Consider the following 22,990-nt stretch of genomic DNA (forward strand, 5'->3'; position numbering starts at 1 on the left):
CAGTAGATTTCCAAAGGTCAGAATTATACTGGACAATTTGCTGCCTGGAGCAAGTAGAAGCAGCCAAGATGGCTTTTGTGTTATCATTTCTATTTTGTGTTTATAACTTACAAACTCCCAATGTTACTGCACTTTTGTGTAACTAATGTACATATATAATCAGAGGTGCAAAATGAAAAATAAAGATTCATATAAGGACAGGATCCTACTAAGTGAAATCCTAATAAATGTAAATCAGGAATAGGGAAGCACATCCCCACATTCAATTTTGCAACCTCATGCCACACTACAAGCCTTCAGATTTCCACCAAAAATGTCTCAAAACCCTTAACAAACAGCAGTTTTACCCCATAGCCACCTCAAATTTCCAAACCTACCCATGGCTTTCCAGAATGCTCCAAGTCCTAATGGTACATACATGAAATTACATAGTGGCCTCCTTCCTCAATTTGAAGAAATATAATTTTTCTACAACTGGGAAAACTTCAAAAAGAGAGAGTCAACGGGATTAACTATGAAGTTTGCAACTGTTTGGTCTGCTCCTGACACGATAAGTTAAATACTATGAAGTTTCATTTCCAACCAAGGGGAAAAAATATCAGTTGGACTACAATTTGGTAAGTTGACCGATACAGCACCTATCAGTATATGTCTTCCTAGATCTAACAGGACGGGGACTTGAGAAATCTGATGTTTTTCCCTCAGAAAGAAGTAGTTAGCTTTGCACAGAATAGGGACAGGAAGAGAAATTATTTTTGGAGTTGACAATTTATGCATTTTTTAACTGTTGTCAGTCTCTGGCAACCACATAGTCAAGAGGCGATTGGCCTCTGCCTGCATTGAGATACTCCCAAACCAAATGAAAACATCACCATTTTCCTTCTCCTGTATGAATTTTGACATCTTTTGCCTGATGAAGAAGTCAGTGGAGCATCGAAAGCTTTCATGTCAGTTGGTCAATAAACATATTGCTCTTCTATGTCATGGTGTTGTATTATGCATGCATAAGTTATGCTAAGTATGAACCACTTAACAAATGTATTCTGCTAACAATGGCCGAAATGGAGTTGCACATGCAACAACACTGTGCATTGTGTTTGTGCATTGTGGTTGCATGCTGCACAAGGACATTCAGTCATCAATACATGCTACACCATGTTGCTAGTTTACATGACGTTCATGTAGCACTGGCATTACCACATGCCGACATTGACGCTACACTGATGCTGGATTACAGCCTTAGTTATTTTCTCTGACATAAAATAAGAAGTAACTTTTTAGCATGTTACTTCTTCAAACTACAAGAAAGGAGATTCCATCTGAACATGAGGAAGAACTTCTTGACTGTGAGAGCCGTTCAGCAGTGGAACTCCCTGCCTCGGAGTGTGGTAGAGGCCCCCTCTTTGGAAGCTTTTAAACAGAGGCTGGATGACCATCTGTAAGGGGTGCTTTGAATGCAATATCCCTGCTTCTTGGCAGAATGGGGTTGGACTGGATGGCCCATGACATCTCTTCCAACTCTATGATTCTATGTTTATGCTTTAATGGCCCTGAAGTTTAGTGGTGCATTATGTCTTCCTTGTTTGACTTACAAGAGGTTTTAATTTATTGCACCAGATGCTTGTGTAATTTATCCTTCTAATAGTGTGCTGCCACATTCTGAAAGCAAGACTGGATTTTACTTTTCCAGTATACAACTCAGCAATTTTGGGGCCATAAAAGCTGTGTAGCCAGTCAAGACACAATGTAGTCATCTCAAAGGCCAGAAGAAGTAAATATCACAGTTCCCTTTGAGAAGAGGAAGCCAAGCATTAAGGGAGGTTAGAGAACATAAACACCAGGAATACACCCCTCTGGTTGAAGTACTAAGGCAGTGGTTCCAAGATGTGGTCCACAAGAATAAAAATATGGTACGACACCATTGCCTCGAAACCACCTCGAAACCACACAGCAATGAGAGTGACTGGTCCCGTGAAACCCTTTATAGTATATGTGCCCCCGGTTAAACCCCTGTGCCAGCAGGACTGAAGACCGACAGGTTGCAGGTTCAAATCTGGGGAGAGGCGGATGAGCTCCCTCTATCAGCACCAGCTCCTCATGCAGGGACATCAGAGAAGGATGATAAAAACATCAAATCATCCAGGCGTCCCCTGAGCAACATCCTTGCAGACGGCCAATTCTCTCACACCAGAAGCAACTTGCTCCTGACACGACAAAAAAAAAAACCCTTTATAGTGCTGGGGCAACAGGGATAATAATAATAATAATAATAATAATAATAATAATCCTTTATTTATACTCCACTAACATCTCCCGAAGGACTCAGTGTGGCTTACAAGAGGCCGAGGCCAAATACATCAGCAAAACAACAACATAACAAATACAACAATAAATAAACTCATAAAACAAAGCAATTGGGAGGGGAGACTCTGACTACCCGTAAAAGATTACTACCACATTACTACCACATCAGCTCTAGATGATTAAATATGGTTTTCTGTGGGTGAGCAGATGGCAACAACTGGATGGCATATGTTCTGTATCAGAAACTACAGCTGATGTGGTCTATCCAATGCAATTTTCTGAATCAGCACCCCAAATAACCAAACCAAATGTAAAGTTGACTTATTTATTTATTTGCAATATTTCTACCCCGTCTTTCTCCACCCTGGGGGGGGGGGGATGGGACTCAAACTGATTCGTAACTCTTTCGGTACTAATGTTGGAGAGTGGTCCCGATCAAAGGGCTCCCTGGTCAAAAAACAAAAAGGTTGGGAACCAGTGTACTAAGGGGTATAAGGTCTCCATCCATGTGTTATTTATTGGGAGTCCTGAGTGACTGGGACACAGAACCTGTATTGAGAATTTTGGGGTGCCAAACTTATGCATGATACCAAATACCATTAGATCAGTGGCTCTCAACCTGTGGGTCCCCAGATGTTTTGGCCTTCAACTCCCAGAAATCCTAACAGCTGGTAAACTGGCTAGGATTTCTGGGAGTTGTAGGCCAAAACACCTGGAGACCCACAGGTTGAGAACCGCTGCATTAGATGGTCTCAAGATACTGTCACTGAGCATATTTTGGGTCACTGCCAGTATGGAGTCAATCGTTATTCCTGCAGAGAGGGAACCACAGCAAACTTGGAAAGAGTTTCTCCTTTTCTTTCTCTCTCTCCTCTTTTCAATAATAGGAATTCCACATATTGCATATATGTACTTGTTTGGACATATTAATAATCACCCCGGTGGCACAGTGGGTTAAACCCCTGTGCCGACAGGACTGAAGACCGATAGGTTGCAGGTTCGAATGCGGGGAAGAGTGTGGATAAGCTCCCTCTATCAGCTCCAGCTCCTCATGCGGGGACATGAGAGAAGCCTCCCACAAGGATGATAAAACATCAAAACATATGGACGTCCCCTGGGCAACATCCTTGCAGACGGCCAATTCTCTCACACTAGAAGCGACTTACAGTTTCTCAAGTCGCTCCTGACACAGCAAAAAAAAAAACTGTTTGTGGTATAAAAGTAAAAAAAAACAGGTATCTTTGATATCTAGTATGTTCTTTCTCTTTTTGAAATACATTTTGGGAAGCTAATCTCTCCAAGGAATGAAATTTTGCTTTGTATGTATGAATATATTATTGTATTATTTATACCTGTTATGATATTTTTGGATCCGATATATATTATTTATTGTTTTTATGTTAAATTGCATTTACAAATATTCCCTAGTAAAAGGGATTAATCCGTAACTGCTTCTATTTACATAATGAAAGATATGTGAACTTATTTAAGCAATTGTAAACCCCACGTCTTCTCTGCTATTCTCTCCCTGCCTTCCTGCATTTCACTTACAGGTTTTCTCCATCTTCATTTACATATGTAAACGCCAACAATTGTATTTTGAGTTGGAGTTTTATCCAATGCATATTTACTCAGAAATCAGTCCCTCTGGGTTCAGTAGGCTATATCCATATATATGTATGAAAGCATTCGGCTGCAGCTTTAGGCATGTAAAGGCATAAAAAGGGATGTATTTCATAAGCGTAAATCAAAAGCCATTTTCCAGTACAAACATGTGACATGCATTCCACTTCTTTCAAGTCTCAAAATGCTACATGACAGTCAAACCAGGAATTTGCCAGCGGCTTCCCATTCAAGTACATGCCAGGACCAACTGCTTAGCCTCAAACATCATAGGGAAATCTCAAGCTTTTTGGATACATAGTACTCCGAGCATCCTGTTAAACTTCATTGTTATGCACAGGAGTGAATCTTGCCCATTAACAGTGCGAGAGATAGCCACAAACAAAAATATTTTAATTCTGCTGTATTAAAGAGTTGCATAATGAAACTGTTGGGTCATGGATGTAAACCACTATGCTTCATTTCATAGACTCATACAATCATAGAGTTGGAAGAGACCTCATTGGCTACCCAGTCCAACCCAATACTGCCAAGAAGCAGGAAAATCACATTCAAAGTGCCCCTGACAGATGGCCATCCAGTCTCTGCTTAAAAGCCTCCAAAGAAGGAGCCTCCACCACACTCCGGGGCAGAGAGTTCCACTCCTGAACAGCTCTCACAGTTAGGAAGTTCTTCTTCATGTTCAGATGGAATCTCCTTTCTTGTAGCTTGAAGCCATTCTTCCATTGCGTCCTAGTCTCCAGGGCAGCAGAAAGGAAGACTGCTCCCTCCTCCCTATGACATCCCCTCACATATTTATACATGGCCCTTATCATGTCTCCTCTCAGCCTTCTCTTCTTCAGGCTAAACATGCCCAGCTCTTGAAGCCACTCCTCATAGGGCTTATTCTCCAAACCTTTGATCATTTTAGTTGCCATCTTCTGGAGACATTCCAGCTTAGCGTTAACATCTCCCTTCAATTGTGGTGCCCAGAATTGGACAAAGTATTCCAGGTGTAGTCTGACCAAGGCAGAATTGGGGGGGGGGGGGGGGCATGACTTCCCTAGATCTACACCAGGCGTCCTCAAACTAAGGCCTGGGGGCCAAATACGGCCCTCCAAGGTCATTTACCCAGCCCTCGCTCAGGGTCAACCTAAGTCTGAAACGACTTGAAAGCACAGAACAACAACAACAACAATCCTATCTCATCAGCCAAAAGCAGACCCACACTTCCCACGGAAATACTAATAAGTTTATATTTGTTAAAATTGTTCTTTATTTTAATGATTGTATTGTTTTTAAGTGAGTTTTTTGTTTGTTTTTTTGCAGTTCAAATAAGATATGTGCAGTATGCATAGGAAATCATTCATTATTTTTTCAAATTAAAATCCAGCCCTCCAACAGTTTGAGGGACTGTGACCTGGCCCTCTGTTTAAAAAGTTTGAGGACCCCTGATCTAGACACTAGACCCCAATGTATTGCAGTAGCCTGATATTTTTCCTTCTTTTTCACATTTCCAAAAACACAACATTACTTTAGAAAAAATAAATTGACACCTCAATTGTCCAACCTGCTGAGATCAGTGGAACGGTTGATATCAGCAGGGATGCCTTTTATGTTGGTACTCAAAATCCTTGGGCACATTCAGTATGAAGCTAAGAGGCACAACTCTCCTGATGTACTATAAACAATTCCCTAATATGTTATCTACTATGGGCTTGTAAACATTCCTCTCTCATTCACACCCACCACCACAAACAACAACACAGTCATTACATGCCCGCCTCCACACTGCGTGAAGTGCCCCCAAGCTCTAAATAGCCCCAAGACACTTTTATTTTGCCATCTTCTCATAAATAGTAATTTCACACATTTTCCCAAGAGGACCCATGAAGCGAACCTTCAGCATCACTGCTATCAAGTACAGGAGGCTTAAAATAACCCAGTGCACCATGACAAGAAGCAAACAGGTTTTGGCAGTAGAACTGCATCCTCAAGCGAAAATGCAGGCTGGTAAAATCAAAACACCCCACATTGGGATCTTTTTGCTCCATCAAATTAGTCATGGATTAAAATCCCATCTTCACTGTCATTTTGGGAAGGTTATCTAATTACGAAATTACTTCCATGCAACAATATTAGCTGGGTAAAGCTGGGCTCCATCCCATAACAATAAACCTAAACTGTAGCTTGAGCAGAAACAGGAAAGTGCATTGTTACAGGAAAGGTGTCTATTTTGAGTACGGATATGTATAAATTTACAGTTTTCCCACAGAATCAGAAATATTTGTCCATCTAGGACACATGACCCAGATGTATTTTGATGTGTTCTATGGTGCCATGAGGTCACGAAGAGTCGGAGACGACTGAACGAATGAACAACAACATGGTGCCTTTCAGATTAACACATTTGTGACATAAGTTTCTGTTTTGGTTAGACCACATCTGGAATATTGTGTCCAGTTCTGGGCACCACAGTTCAAGAGAGATATTGACAAGCTGGAATGTGTCCAGAGGAGAGCGACTAAAATGATAAAAGGTCTGGAGAACAAGCCCTATGAGGAGCGGCTTAAGGAGCTGGGCATGTTTAGCCTGAAGAAGAGAAGGCTGAGATGGGATATGATAGCCATGTATAAATATGTGAGAGGAAGCCACAGGGAGGAGGGAGCAAGCCTGTTTTCTGCTTCCCTGGAGACTAGGACGCGGAACAATGGCTTCAAACTACAAGAGAGGAGATTCCATTTGAACATGAGTAAGAACTTCCTGACTGTGAGAGCCATTCAGCAGTGGAACTCTCTGCCCCGGAGTGTGGTGGAGGCTCCTTCTTTGGAAGCTTTTAAGCAGAGGCTGGATGGCCATCTGTCAGGGGTGATTTGAATGCAATATTCCTGCTTCTTGGCAGGGGGTTGGACTGGATGGCCCATGAGGTCTCTTCCAACTCTTTGATTCTATGATTCTATGATTCTATAGGCTACTTAATCAAACAATGTTATGTCAAAAGCTTGTCGTTTATACTCCCATATAAATGGAAACAGATGTCGTTCCATTGAAATTTTCCAAAGGACAATAAATATCAAAATATGCATCTAAAGAAACCTTTCACTGCACTTCAGATTCACCTTGTCTGTGACTGATAATTGTTCTCTTTACAGATACAGTCTTCTCCTTATCAACCGCTCACCTGTTGAAAGTATTTTCAGGCCACCTTTCCTTACAAGGTCTCCCAAGGGGGAAAGTGGGGCATAAACCAAAAGGTTAAAACAGCAAAACATGCAACATCATTCATCAAAAGAAGAGTATCTACAATTTTTAAAAAATGTTGTAGAAAAAAAATCACTCTACATTGAATACAGCCTGGAAGTCTTTGAAAAATACTGAAAAGCTCATCCCAGGAGGGCCTTCTATCAAGGTTGGAAGAGGCGGTCGCCCTTGCCTCCACCAACCTGGATGATACCATAAAACACATAAATTGAGTTTTTGTGACTAATCTTAGGACCAGACAAATTAGTATGGGAGTAGGCAACCTTTCTAAAGGTCAAGTTCAGCCCTGGAAATTGCAGCTATCTCAAATTGATAACAGAAACAATATTGGATGTTGTGACCTTCTAGCCCACAAAAACGACCTGATGGCTACATTCCGTACCAAGTGACTCCTTGAAACAAAGGTAGGCAAAAAGCAGACATTCAGATACTCTTGCCCAACATTTCTCAGCACTTGCTAGGACTGATGGGTGTTGCAGTCCAACAACACTTGCCCCTTTAAATCTTACAACTTCTTTAAAGACATTTTCATATTGTTATTATTATTATTTATGTCATTTTTATCCTGTCCATATCAGCCCGAAGGCTGACTAGCACAACCTGGGGATCACAACCAGACACAGTGAAGACATCTGCCCTTCCGCTATTCTACTCTGCTGCTGAGTATGCATGGCCAGGGTGGAACACATCTCACCACGCTAAAACAGTGGATGTGGCTCTTAATGAGACATGGCACATTATCACGGGGTGTCTGCGCCCTACACCACTGGAGAAATTACACTGTCTAGCCAGTATTGCACCACCTGACATCCGCCGGGAAGTAGCAGCCAATAGTGAAAGGACCAAGGCAGTGACATCTCCAGCTCATCCCCTGTTTGAATATCAGCCAGCACGTCAATGACTTAAATCAAGAAATAGTTTTCTAAGATCTACAGAGACATTCGCTGGAACACCTCAGCAAGCGAGAGTCCAAACGTGGCAGGTTGAAACCTAGAACCTCAATCAATGGTTGATACCACATGAGAGACTCCCCCTGGGCACACAGAAAACTGGGCGACTTGGAAGGCGCTGAACAAACTGTGCTCTGGCACCACGAAATGCAGAGCCAACCTCCAGAAATGGGGCTACAAAGTGGAATCCACGACATGCAAGTGCGGAGAAGAGCAAACCACTTACCACCTGCTGCAATGCAACCTGAGCCCTGCCACATGCTCAATGGAAGACCTTCTTGCGGCAACACCAGAGGCACTCCAAGTGGCCAGATACTGGTCAAACGACATTTAATCAATTACCAAGCTTGCAAACTTTGCGTTTTGTCTGTCTGTTTGTTTGTTTTGTTAAAAATGTAATACAAATGTCTGGTTGCTCCTGACATGATAAATATTTATTTATTTATTTAGCAGTTTTGTATACCGGTCTTCTCACCTCCGTTCGAGGGACTCAGGCTGGTTTCCAACATCAATATTATAGACAGTCATTAAAACATCATATTCTAAATCACACTAAAACATTAAAATAGCAAAATACAATCATATAATTACAGTGGTCAGTCCGAAGGCAACTCCAGCTCAGTCAGGGCTCATCCACACAGCCATATAACCCAGAATATCAAGGTGGAAAAACCCACAATAGCTGCTTTGAACTGGGTTATCTGAGTCCACATTGCCATGTATTTCAGTTAAATGCAGAAAATGTGGGATTTTATTCAGCTGTGTGGAAAGGGTTCTAAGGCCCCCTCCACACTGCACCTTTATCCCATGATCTCATCCCAGATTATCTGTTTATCCCAGGATTATCTGGAAGGGGACTCATATATTACAGTTTAAAGCAAATAAAATGGGATCAGATCCTGGGATAAAGGGCAGTGTGGAAGGGCCCTTAGTCATGAATGACTGTAGTAGAGTCGACTGGAAAAATCTGCTTCTGGAAACTAACAAAATCTGTGCCTCTACAAATAATCTCAAGTACAGGAGAATCCCCAAACCATACCCTTGGTCCTTCAGGAGAAAGGCAATCTCTTCCCACAATAATCTCACACTCCCACCCAGTTTTAAAGCCCTTACAATACCACCTTATTCTGAACTGACACTCAACTTCTTTGCTTTTTCCTTTCTCAAAGCGGCATCCAGATAATTGCCCAGGACTATTTTTTTTAAAGGAAAGCACTATTAGCACACCAACCGCAGAAGGAAAAAGCCAGGTATCCAAATGCCAAAAGGTATGGGAAACAAGACAAAAGCCCTAAATCACCTGAAAAGCGAACCAGAAGGAAGAAAAGAAATACACTAATCTAGAAAGTACTATAGCCATTTGTGGTGTTACGCCCCCACCACCACCACCACCACCAATTCTACATGTGCTAGGTCTCAGAAAAATGGCAGACTAAATGGTGTCGAAGTTCACAGAAATGTCCAGAAGAACCAAAGAGAATGCATGCTCCCTGTCCCTATCGTAACTCATTTACCAGGATCAGCAACAACTTTGAGACCATTTCAATTTCAAAGCCAGATTGAAACAGATTGAAGTAAACAGCATGCTCTAGTCATACAAGAGAACTGAGCCTTTGAAGCACGCTTTTCAATTGGCACGTCTAATATAAACCAGGATGACCTAGAACACTACAACACTTTAATGGACCAAAGTTCAATTGTTATCCTTATCTAGAGCAGAACTACTGAATCAATTGCAGAATGGCAAATCAACCCTTATGCAGATTGCAATGAATCTATTCTAGATTTTGCCCATATACTCTACTGTCACTAAATAGTCCCTTGAGTCTTCAAGATAGTCAAGAGAAGACTTCCCTATAGTTCATATCAGGCCAATTAATATGTCCAATGTGGTGGGATCACGAGAATTTAAATCTTAAATATGTAAAATGGTGTTTCTCAACCCTGGGGTCAGGACCCCTGGGAGGGTCGTGAGGGGGTTTCAGAAGGGTCACCCATGACCATCAGAAAACACAGCATTTTCTGTTGGTCATGGGGGTTCTGTGTGGGAAGTTTGGCCCAATTCTATTCCTGGTGGGGTTCAGAATGCTCTCTGATTGTAGGTTAACTAGAAATCCCAGCAACTACAACTCCCAAATGTCAAGGTCTATTTTCCCCAAACTCCACGAGTGTTCACATTTGGGCATACTGAGAATTCGCACCAAGTTTGGTCCAGATTCATCATTGTTTGAGTCCAGGGTTATCTCTGGATATAGGTGAAGTACAATAATAATAATAATAATAATAATAATAAACCTTTATTTATACCCCGCAACCATCTCCCGCAGGACTTGGTGCGGCTTACAAGAGGCCGAGCCCAAATACATCAATAAAACACAACAACAATAAATAACTCATAACAAAGCAAAACAATAACAATAATATCACGACGCATTTAAAACCTGTGGCAGGGCCAGATGTAATGATTAAAATTTTAAAATGCTGAGCATGTTCAAGAGAAATAGGATTGGTATTTTAAGGATAGGTGGGCATGCAGACAATTCTAAATCTCTCGTAAAGTGCATCCCAAACTCAAGGAAGTTGTACTTCACGACCAAACCCTTTCAGTATTTTCTGTTGGTCATGGGAGTTCTGTGTGCCAAGTGTGATTCAATTCCATCGTTGGTGGAGTTCAGAATGCTCTTTGATTGTAGGTGAACTATAAATCCCAGCAACTACAACTCTCAAATGACAACATCACCCTTCCCCAACCCCATTAGTATTCAAATTTGGGTGTATCGCGAATTTGTGTCAAATTTGGTCCAATGAATGAAATACATCCCGCATATCAGATATTTACATCATAATAGTTATGATGCAGTTATGAAGTAGCAACAACAATAATGTTATGGGTTGTTGTAGGGTTTTTTGGGCTATACAGCCATGGTCTAGAGGCATTCTCTCCTGACGTTTCGCCTGCATCTATGGCAAGCATCCTCAGAGGTAGTGAGGTCAACAGACATAGATGCAGGTGAAACGTCAGGAGAGAATGCCTCTAGACCATGGCCATATAGCCCGAAAAAACCTACAACAACCCAGTGATTCCGGCCATGAAAGCCTTCAACAATAATGTTATGGTTGGGGGTCACCACAGCATGAGGAACTGTATTAAAGGGTCGTGACATTAAGAAGGTCAAGATCATCAAAACAAGAAAGATCGTCCTAGGAAAGACAATTGATTAAAGCCCAATCTGGCACTATCACTTTACTTTCAGGAGAGGTATTACAAGGCATGTTAAGATTTTGTATCGCAGACTAATAAATCGCAGATATACTTTATTATTCATTAGAAGACAATGCAATCCTCTAGTTCATCTGAGTCATAAAAACAAGTCTACTGCTTTAAACACCACTCAAAAAGTCTGCAAAATACTATTCTTCACCTTCTCTATAAATGCTGCATTAACTCCTCGCCCTGACGGTATATTCACCCAAACCCACATCTTTTACTGTGTCAAAATTATAGCAAAGTTGCTCTGTCAAACTACATACATGCCTATCCTCCCTCTACACACAATGGCATTTCACGGAGTCTCAACAACTGCAGCTAAAATCCCTAAGGGCCGTCTTGCTAAATAATCCTGTAAAGAAACCTAGAAGTTCTCATTCTCCTTCTTTGGATCTTAGGCTAGTTCCCATCTCCCAACAGATCTAGGTATCACTTTGCTTCTGACACAAAGAATGAAGCCTGCTTGTTCATAAGGCCTACAGCTTGGATCCTTTATTCATTGTGTTACATGTGCAAACTATGGCCCCCATCTCACTAACTTTCCATTCAGGGAAGCTCTCAGTCCTTGGAAAGACAAACTCCCCTTGTCTTTGCAAGATGAAAGCATGCAAGAGTTTTCCTTCATCTGCTATTCAGGATTTTCTGGAAAGGGAGGCAGCAAACATGACTTATTAGTTCACCTCTGGAAAGTCAGGAGTGTAACCAGGAAGGCACATAAGCTTTAACCACTGAGAACAAATACACCTTGACAAACATGGCAAAGCAATGCTATGACAATGTATTTTTGTGAGCAGATGAACCATTCTGGCCAATTAATAATTTGTGGTCTTAATTTTGAAGAACAAAGGATGTTGAAGTCTCTGCAGTTTTCCTTTAAACCCACCGACAAGACATTTATTCATGTGAGCTAATATTGTCAGCCTCTATTGTCCAACTTCTCACATCTGAGAATGCCTACAAATGCATACTTTCATTAGAAATATATTCTAATCCACAAATGCTTAAATCACAATCAAGAAGTCTTTTAAGAGCTTGTATACGGCTCCGGCCCAGCTTACTCATCCAAACGTATCTCTACGTTCCACCTCATAATTTAAGATCTACTGGGGAGGCCCTGCTCTCAGTCCCACCAGTATCTCAAACACATCTGGTAGGGACGAGGAACATGCCTTCTCAGTGGTGACCCCCAGCAAGATTAGATTGGCATCCTCCGTCCTGACTTTTAGGAAAAAACTAAAGACATGGTTTTAGACTACTGCAACGCTCTCTACATGGGGTTGCCTTCGGAGACTGCTCGGAAGCTTCAATTGGTTCAACATTCGGCAGCCATGATACTAACAGGAGCGGCACTCAGGGAGCATACAACTCCTCTGCTGCGCCAGCTCCACTGGCTACCAATTTGCTACCGGGCACAATTCAAAGTGCTGGCGTTGGCCTATAAAGCCCTAAACGGTTCTGGCCCAAGTTACCTATCCAAACGCATCTCCGCCTACGAACCCACTAGGACTTTAAGATCCTCTGGGGAGGCTCTGCTCTTGATCCCGCCTGCAACTCAGGCACGTTTGGCGGGGATGAGGGACAGGGCCTTCTCAGTGGTGGCCCCTCGGCTGTGGAATGCCCTTCCCACGGACATTAGATTGGCTCCCTCACTAATGGTATTTCGGAGAAAAGTGAAAACCTGGTTATTTGAACAGGCATTTGAATAGGCAGTGCAATGAATATAGGAAAACGGAACTACGGATGACGAGCTGTATCATGATTCTAGTTATGAGACGCTAATGAGTTGTTTACTGATGTTTAATTACTTAGTGTGTTATTGTGTTAATTGTTTTTACATGGTTTGTATGATGTTAGCATTGAATTTTTGCTGCTGCTGTTAACCGCTTTGAGTCGCCCTAAGGGCTGAGAAAAGTGGTATACAAATGAAGCAAATAAATAAATAAATAAATAAATAAATAAATTTGGAGTCAGGCCTTTGGCTAGTGGGCCCAGCAGCACTTTAGGCACCGAACTCGGACAATAGGATTGTTATGAAAATGGGAAACGGCTATATGACTTGTGATTATGTGATTTGTTCTATGTGATTATGTAATTTTAATTAATATCACTGTTTAATTGTTATGTAATAGGATTTTATATTGTTGGTTTATATCGTTGTTATTGATACTGTTGGAATTGAATTGTTGCCTGTGTTAGCCGCCCTGAGTCCCCCCTCGGGGGTGAGAAGGGCGGGGTAGAAATGGTGTAAATAAAATAAATAATAATAAATAAATAATAAAACTCATGAGCCCCTAGTAGCACAGCGGGTTAAACCGCTAAGATGTTGAACGTGTTAACCAAAAGGTTGGTGGTTCGAATCCAGGGAGTGGGGTGAGCTCCTGCTGTTAGGCCCAGCTTCTGCCAACCTAGCAGTTCAAAAACATGCAAATGTGAGTAGATGAATAGGTACCGCTTCGGTGGGAAGGTAACAGCGCTCCATGCAGTCATGCTGGCCACATGACCTTGGAGATGTCTATGGATAATGCTGACTCTTCGGCTTAGAAATGGAGATGAGCCCCACTCCCCCCCCCCCAGAGTCGGATATGATGAGATGCAATGTCAGGGGAACCTTTAACTTTATCTAAGACTCATAGTCCTTTGCAATAAGAAAAAAAACCCTGCTATCTTGGAACAGTCTGGTTCTTTAATCCACTCAATCAATAATAATATGAACAGCTACTTTAAGTCTCCTTATGGAGAGAAAAAGCAGGGTATAAACAAGCATAATAATAATAATAATACTCCAATAAGTATTATAGAGATTAACTACAATCAGCCATCCACAGACCCGGCTTCAAACTGGGTCATGGATCTGAAAAAGTCTCCTTAGTGGATGATCTACGCAGAGAACTTCATAGGGGGAGTGTGTCCCTGTTGGTTCTCCTGGACCTCTCAGGGACCTTCGATACCGTAGACAACTATCCTTCTGGGACATCTCATGGGAATGGGGCTTTTAGGCACTGTTTCTTCAATGCTGACACCTAGGAGCTGGTAACATTCAGAATGACTCCCTTTTGCTTGGGCACACAAAATTTGCTTCCATCCTTGCCTTCTCTGCAGTTCTCTCTGGGATCTAACCTAAACAATTGTAGTCCAACCTCTTCCTCTACTATTCTTATCTACTCAAATGGCTTCCTCAGAAAACTGAGCTACCTTGGAAACATGTGTTTTACTACATTAACAGAATAATCCCATAGATGAGTTAAGTGCAAGCCATTCCTGAGCTGGTAAGTCGAAGACTAAAGTCTTCAAGTTACAGCTCAGTTTCATGTCCAAAGTTTTACTACTTTAGCACCCAGACCAAGGTTTGAAAGGCCTGAAGGTTTGTCCCCTCTACTGCCACCTCCACAAAACAAACTCCTCCTTAAAATACCTGAGAAGCCCAAGCGTCACATGAAACTGCCCTATCCAAACTTCAGCTCCTTCTTGAAATAATAATCATCATCATGATCATCATCATCTTAACTGGAAAAAGTTACAGAGAATGAACACATCAGGCTACTCTGGGACTTCTGGATTCAGACAGAGCTTTGGAGCACAACACTCCTGACCTCACAATTGTGTTAAAAAACAAAGTCTGGTTCGTCGATGTTGCAATCCCAGGTGACAGCAAGATTGAAGAGAAACAACTGGAAACGCTGGTACGATATGAGGATTTAAAGATCGAACTGCAAAGACTCTGGCAACAAGCCTGTCAAGGTGGTCCCAGTGGTGATCGGCACACTGGGTGCAGTGCCTAAAGACTTTGGCCTGCACTTAAACACAATCGGCGCTGACAAGATTACCATCTGCCATCTGCAAAAGGACAGCTTACTGGGATCTCCACACATTATTTACCGGTACATCACACAGGGTGGGATAAAGGATGGGATAAAGTGAAAGGCAAGCAATACTTTGTAAGATAAGCAGAAGTAAATGTTTTCCCTCATTTAATTCAAATGAAATCTCAATTACCACCAAGAAGGCAGAGGAACTGTGACAAAGAAAAAAGAAATATAATTCTTTCCTCTTTGGGGCTAAGATGAACAACTGTGTGTTTTTGCAGGCATTTAAGCCCACAATTTCTGGCATTAATTTTCAGGATATTCTAGGAAGCTGCACTTTTCCTTCAAGCTCAGTCTGTCATCTAGAATAGAATAGCTTTATTGTCATGGTACATTGTTGTTAACTACCTTCAAGGCACCTTGGACATGGTGACCCCAAGATTACACATAATATTTATTGGCCTCCACAGCAGAGCCGTTAAAAGAATTCACTAGTGGTGCACTTGAAACATCACAAAATGTTTTGTTATTGCAGTGGCTCCAATGATATCTTCTCCCTGCCTTCACCTCTTCCAGAAAACCCTCACCCAGAGATCCTGGCTTCCTTGTGAGGAAGAGCAGGCACAACAGGGTACATACAAAGCCTCCTGGGTGAGTAGAGTAAGCCACACATAAAAGCCCACCAGCCTGATCTCCAGCCTTCCTTCCCTCCCTTCTTTACCTCCAAACAATGCATTTTGAATCATCACAAGTTTCCTTATTTCAATGATTACCATTACTACCATCACTTATTCCTATAGAACCAATGTATGAACATGATAGTTTCTAAAGCAAATAAAAAGAAGGCAGCACAGCCAATACATACATCCACTCTGATCATACCTCCCCATACCCCTCAACTTTGCAATCTCTCATACTGCCCTCCCCCCCTGACTTCCTCATTTGAATCCCTGAACGTTTCCATTAATTTCCATGAAACTGTGCAGAGAAGGGTGACAAAAATGGTCAAAGGTTTGGAAGAAAGCCCTGTGAGGAGCAGCTTAAGGCTATGAGGGTGTTTAGCTTGGAGATAAGAAGTCTGGAAGGGGACGAAAGGGGCATGTTTAAATATCCAAATGGATTTTAGATGGAAGAGCCTGCTCGTTTTCTGCTGCTCTCGAGACTAGTGTACAGAGCAGTGGACTCAAATTACAGGAAAAAGAGATTCCACCTAAGTCTTAAGAAAGCTGTTCAAGAGTGGGATATGCCGCCTCAGTCTGGTGGAATTTCTTTCTACGGAGGATTTTAAGCAGAGGCTGGATGTCCATCTGCCGTGGGTGCTTTAACTGTGCTTTTCCTACATGGCAGAAATGGGTTGGTCTGGATGGTGTCTGGGATCTCTTTGAACTCTGGGATTCATAACACCAAGTGTGTGCATAGCACTCTGCAAAGCAAAACTAAGGCCACATCTACACTGCCTATTTGCATTCAATCACTTATGGCGTGAATTCATAAAAGGCTCAATCCAGACAGACAGCGGATTCCCCGGTAAGTCTGTGGAAGCAGAAAAGCTGAAAAGAGTACACTTCTGGTAAGACTGGTTTTGTTTATCCAAGTCTTTGGCCCCATCTACACTGACCACTTCATGCAGTTTGCACTAGAAAATCCTGGAACCAGCTTGTGGCCCGGATGGCGATAATAATAATAACAATAATAATAATCTTTATTTATACCCCACCACGATCTCCCCAATGGGGACTCAGAGCGGCTTACATGGGGCCAAGCCCAGACAACATATTACAGCAATGACACAAACCACAGAGCCAGCACACATTAAGGCTTTCTTTTGTGCACTTTTCTGGGCACTCTGTTGTCCAGCCACTGCCATTTGAATTTAAGCTTGAAACTGTGTTAAAAGGTCAGTGCAGATGAGGCCAAAGCAAGCCTCCGGCACTGCCAAAGGCACACCCACTCCAACAATGCCTTCAAGCACAAGCCTCATTTACACTGCCATATTTCGAAACAAGGATTGGAAATAAAGCTTCAGCGGAGAAACCTTTTGTCCATGATAACAACCTTTCCATGAGTGAATTTCCCTTCTGAGAGATAGCTTTCTCTCACCTCCTGTTGTCTCACCCTCATTCTTAACTATGAGTCATTTGAAAGTCAGATGTTTGTAACTCGGAAACTTCAAACCCAGGCCCCATCTACACTGCCATAGAATGCAATTTGAAACTGCATTCTAAGGTCAGGGTAGTCTCATGCAATGCAGTTTAGCAGAATTGGATCACGTGTATATATGGCTGGAGCAATACTTAAAAAGTGTATACACAATTTCCACTTAAGAACAAACCTACAGAATTGATCTCGTTTGTAATTTGGGGACTACCTGTATATGAATCTACACCAGGCATGGGCAAACTTTGGCCTCCCGGGTGTTTTGGACTTCAACTCCCACAGTTGACTTCGAGTTAAGAATGGACGGACAACAGGAAGTAAGAAATTCACTCCTGAAAAAGTTGTCATGGGGGGAAAGTGTTCACTGAAGCCTTATCCTTGTTTGCACAACAAGCTAAATTTTTCAAAATCCAATGATCACCCACAGAAAAAGAGGCATAATTTTCTGAACAGGGGCACAGACAGCAAAACAAACACCACATGGATGTTAACTCTTCCTTATGCCATCCAAAGTTACAGGATATATCTATATAAATAAAACTGTAATGTTTGTTTGTGGGATTAACATAAATCAAAAACCACTGGACGAATTGGTGCCTAATTTGGCCACAAGACACCTACTAACCCAAGGAGTGACCATCACTGAAATAATTGATTTTCTTATTTGGGAGTTGTAGTTGCTGGGATTTATAGTTCACTTACAATCAAAGAGCATTCTGAACTCCACCAATGATGGAATTGAACTTGGCACACAGAACTCCCATGATGAACAGAAAACACTAGAAGGGTTTGGTGAGCATTGGCCTTGAGTTTGGGAGTTGTAGTTCATCTACACCAGAGAGCACTATGGACTCAAACAATGCTGGTTCTGGATCAAACTTGGCACTAATACTCAATATACCCAAATGTGAACACTGATGGAGTTTGGGGAAAATAGACCTTGACATTTGGGAGTTGTAGTTGCTGGGATTTATAGTTCACCTGAAATCAAAGAGAATTCTGAACCCCACGAACGACAGAATTGGGGCAGACTTCCCACACAGAATCTCCATGACCAACAGAAAATACTTAAGGCCATCCAGTCCAACTCCCTTCATCAGGGCAAGAAAAAGTAATGAAAGCCCTCCTGACAAAAAGCCATCCAACCATAGATATAGATAGATATATATGATTCACACACACACAGATATAGTATCATAGATTTGAAAGGGACCCCTAAAGAAGGACGATTATATGTTGCATGTTCCAGAGTAGACAAACCAGACAATCTCTACATCAACACTGACAAAGAAACAGCAAAAAATACTGTTTACCCACAAGCATAAAGAAATTACATATATTAGAAACCAACACTTTTTCATTACTTTCTTTTCCAGATCAACAGACTGGGCCACAGCAACGCATGGCAGGGGGCAGCTAGTAGTATCATAGATTTGAAAGGGACCCCTAAAAGAGGACAATTAGATGTTGCATGTTCCAATAGGCAAACCAGGTTATCTCTACATCAACATGGACAAAGAAACAACAAGAAATACTTTTAACCCACAAGCATTATATTAGAAACCAACACTTTCTCATTACTTTATTTTCCATCTCATGAAACTGGGCCACAACAACGTGTGGCAGGGGATAGCTAATATAGATATAAAGATATATATCTTATAAAATGGCTCTGTTTCAACTTAAAAATTCAACAAACCTACAGAACCTCTCGCGTTCGTCAACTGATTATCTATGAATCTATGCTGAGCATATAATGCAGTAGAGAAGGGGCCTGAGAGACTTTGGGTGGGTGACGCTTGGCTCAACAACAGTCCATGTGAAAGAGATCTTGGAGACTTTGTGGACAACTAGTTGAACATGAACCAAGAGTGGTTGTAGCAGCCAAAAAAGCCAATGGCATTTTGGGCTGCATCAAAAGGAGTCTAGTGTCTAGATCAGGCATGGGCAAACTGTGGCCCTCCAGGTGTTTTGGACTCCAAAGCACCCGGAGGGCCAAAGTTTGCCCATGCCTGGTCTAGATTGAGGGAAGTCCTGGTGCTTCTCTATTCTGCTTTGGTCAGACCGTGCCTGGAATACTGTGTCCACAATTTAAAGGAGATACTGACAAGCTGGAATGTATTCTTTGGAATGTATCCAAAGGAGAACCACTAAAATGATCAAGGGCCTGGACAGCATGAATAACCCCTATGAAGAGTGTCTTAAAGACCTGAGTCTGTTCAGCTTTCAGAAGAGAAGGTTGAGAGGAGACATGATACCCATGTTTAAATATCCAAAAGGGTGTCATAAGGAAGAGGAAGCAGGCTCATTTTCTGCTGCCCTAAAAACTAAGTGTTCAAATGACTCGGAAGAAGATTCCACCTGAACATTAGGAAACACTTCCTGACTGTAAGAAGAGCTGTTCATTTCTGCAGCCCTGGAAACTAGGACTCAATGGGATCAAATGGCAGGAAAGGAGATTCCAATTGAACATGAGGAAGAACTTCTTAGAGCTGTTCAGGAGTGGAACTCTATGCCTCGGAGTGTGGTGGAAGCTTTGAAACAGAGGCTGGGTGGCCAGTTCTCAGGGTGCTTTGCTGGTGCCTTTTCTGCATGGCAGGGGGTTGGACTGGATGGCTCTCTAGAGCTCTTGCATCATCATCATCATCATTATTGAGGCTGGATAGTCAGCTGTCAGGGTGTCAGGAAATGGGGTTGGACTGGATAGTCCATGCAAGCTCTTCCAGCCTTCTTATTATTATTGTTGTTATTACTGAGACTACATGGCCACTTGTTGGGGGGGGGGGGTTGGACTGGGTGGCCCATGCAACCTCTTCCAGCTTTAACTTCTTCTTCTTATTATTATTATTGTTATTATTATTATTATTATTCAAGCTGGATGGCCAGCTGTTGGGGGTGCTTTGATGGTGCCTTTCCTGCATGGCAGAATGGGGATGGACTGGATAGCCCAAGCGAGCTCTTCCAACTTTATTATTAGTATTATTATATTATTAATTATTATATTATTATGGAGGCTGGTTGGCCATCTGTCAGGGGTGCTCTGATGGTGACTTTCCAGCTTTATCATTATTATCATTACTATTGAGGCCAGACAGCTATCTGTCGGGGGTGCTCTGATGGTGGCTTTCCTGCATGGCAGAATGGGGTTGGACCGGACGGCCCATGCAAGCTCTTCCAGCTTTATTATTAGTATTATTATTAGGTATTATACTATTATGGAGGCTGGATGGCCATCTGTTGGGGATGCTTTGATGGCCCAAGTGAGCTCTTCCAACTTTATTATTTGTATTATTATTAGGTATTAGGTATTATATTATTATGGAGACTGGATGGCCATCTGTCGGGGGTGCTCTAATAGCGCCCTTCCTGCATGGCAGAATGGGGTTGGACTGGATGTACCATGCGAGCTCTTTATTGTTATTATGGGGGCTGGATGGCCATCTGTTGGGAATGCTTTGATGGTGCCTTTCCTGCATGGAAGAATGGGGTTGGACTGGATGGCCTACGCAAGCTCTTCCAGCTTTATTATTATTATGGAGGCTAGACGGCCATCTGTTGGGGGTGCTTTGATGGTGCATGATGACCCATGCAAACTCTTCCAGCTTTATATTATTATGGAGACTGGATGGCCATCTGTGAGGGGTGCTCTGATGGTGCCTTTCCAGCTCTATCATTAATTATCATTATTATTGAGGCCAGACAGCTATCTGTCGGGGGTGCTCTAATGGTGGCTTTCCTGCATGGCAGAATGGGGTTGGACCAGATGTACCATGCGAGCTCTTTATTGTTATTATGGAGGTGCTATCTGTCGGGAGGTGCTCTAATGGTGCCATTCCTGCATGGCAGAATGGGGTTGGACTGAATGACCCATGCAAACTTTTCCAGCTTTATCATTATTACTGAGGCTAGACAGCTATCTGTCGGGGGGTGCTCTAATTGTGCCTTTCCTGCTTGGCAGAATGAGGTTGGACTGAATGACCCATGCAAACTATTCCAGCTTTATCATTATTATAGAGGCTAGATAGCTATCTGTCGGGGGTGCTTTGATGGTGCCTTTCCTGCATGGCAGAATGAGGTTGGACTGAATGACCCATGCAAACTATTCCAGCTTTATCATTATTATGGAGGCTAGGCTTTATTATTAGTATTATTATTAGGTATTATATTATTATGGAGGCTGGATGGCCATCTGTCGGGGGTGCTTTGATGGTGCTCTTCCTGCACGGCAGAATAGGGTTGGACCGGACGGCCAATGCAAACTCTTCCAGCTATGATGCTGGCTGGGCTGGCTGTCCGGCCTTAGGGGGGGGGTGTCCCTCGCCCGTCACTCACCGGAAGCGTCCCCCGCAGTGCTGGCACTGTTCCCCGACCCACCCGTGGGCGCACTGGCAGTGCCCGGTGCTGGGCTGGCAGCGCCCCCCGTTGGCGCAGGGCTTCTCGCACTCCTTCTCGGGCGCCGCCGCCGCCTCCGAGGCCCCCGCCCCGGCCACCGCCAAGGAGGAGGACGACGAGGAGACCGGGCCCAGCGCCGGGAGCAGCAGCAGCAGCGCCACCGAGGCCGGGAGGCCCTCCCGGAGGAGGAAGAAGGCCAGCCGCCGACACCGCCGGCCACACTCCATCGCCCGACTGACTGACTGAGAGAGAGGAGGAAGCAGCTTCGCGGACGGTGGCCGGGAGGAGGACCCCAACGCCGCCGACTACGGATCCTCGCGAGGCCCAACCTTCTCCCTTTCTCTCCTTCCAGTCACAACACAATTCAGAGGCAGGACTACGGGTCCCCGCGAGGCTCAATCTTCTCTTCTTTCTCTTCTCCGCGTCCCCTCCCGATGACGTCACAGGCCGCCCTGAACTAGGGGGAGGAGCTACGAGACGTCGCATAGGACGTTTCAGGCTAGCGAAGAGGGTTCGTATCCAGGCAACCGACGAAGCAAAGTGACTGGGATGATAAGGCGGCGCTTCGGGATAGAAGATCTTATCCGATTGGTTGGAGTGCTAGATTGAAAAGAACGCCAACCAATTAAAGACCTGGATTTCAGAACCATGAGAAGAGCCTGAGATATAAGATTGGGTTTAGAAAATCTGATTGGTTGGAGTGCTAGATTGAAAGGACTGTCAACCAATTAAAGACCTGGATTTCAGAACCATGAGGCGGGAGTGTTCAGAACCATAAGGGGAAAGTGAAGAGGGATAGGGCGGAGCTTCTGGATGGGAATCCTTATCTGATTGGTTGGTAGACTAGATTGAAAGGACCGCCAACCAATTAGAGACCTAGGCCTCAGAGATAGCTGTGCGGGGAGATCACAAAAGTTTAAAAAGGAATAGGGCGGGGCTTCGGGGTGCCAATCTTTATCTGATTGGTTGGCAAGCTAGATTGAAAGGACCACCAACCAATTAAAGACATGGTCCTCAGAGAGGTCTGTGCGGGGAGACCGCAACAGTTTCAAGAGGAATAGGGCGGGGCTTCGGGGTGCCAATCTTTATCTGATTGGTTGGCAAGCTAGAGTGAAAGGACCGCCAACCAATTAAAGGCATGGGCCTCATAGAGGTCTATGGAGGGAGACCACAAGAGTTTCAAGAGGGATAGGGCGGGGCTTAGGGTTGCCAATCTTTATCTGATTGGTTGGCAAGCTAGATTGAAAGGACAG

At 43.2% G+C, this 22,990-nt stretch overlaps 1 protein-coding gene across 1 annotated transcript in view; it reads right to left on the reverse strand.

The window, feature by feature from the left end:
* Positions 1–22,174, reverse strand: part of ATRN (attractin) — a 332,072-nt gene extending 309,898 nt beyond the window's left edge. The window contains exon 1 of the mRNA XM_060779447.2: positions 21,678–22,174. Within this exon, the coding sequence (XP_060635430.2) occupies positions 21,678–21,964 (287 nt within the window). The 5' untranslated portion in view covers positions 21,965–22,174. The remainder of the gene's footprint in view (positions 1–21,677) is intronic.
* Positions 22,175–22,990: the final 816 nt, after the last annotated feature.

This window comes from Anolis sagrei, chromosome 5 (genome assembly GCF_037176765.1).
Source record: "Anolis sagrei isolate rAnoSag1 chromosome 5, rAnoSag1.mat, whole genome shotgun sequence".
NCBI classification, from domain to species: domain Eukaryota; kingdom Metazoa; phylum Chordata; class Lepidosauria; order Squamata; family Dactyloidae; genus Anolis; species Anolis sagrei.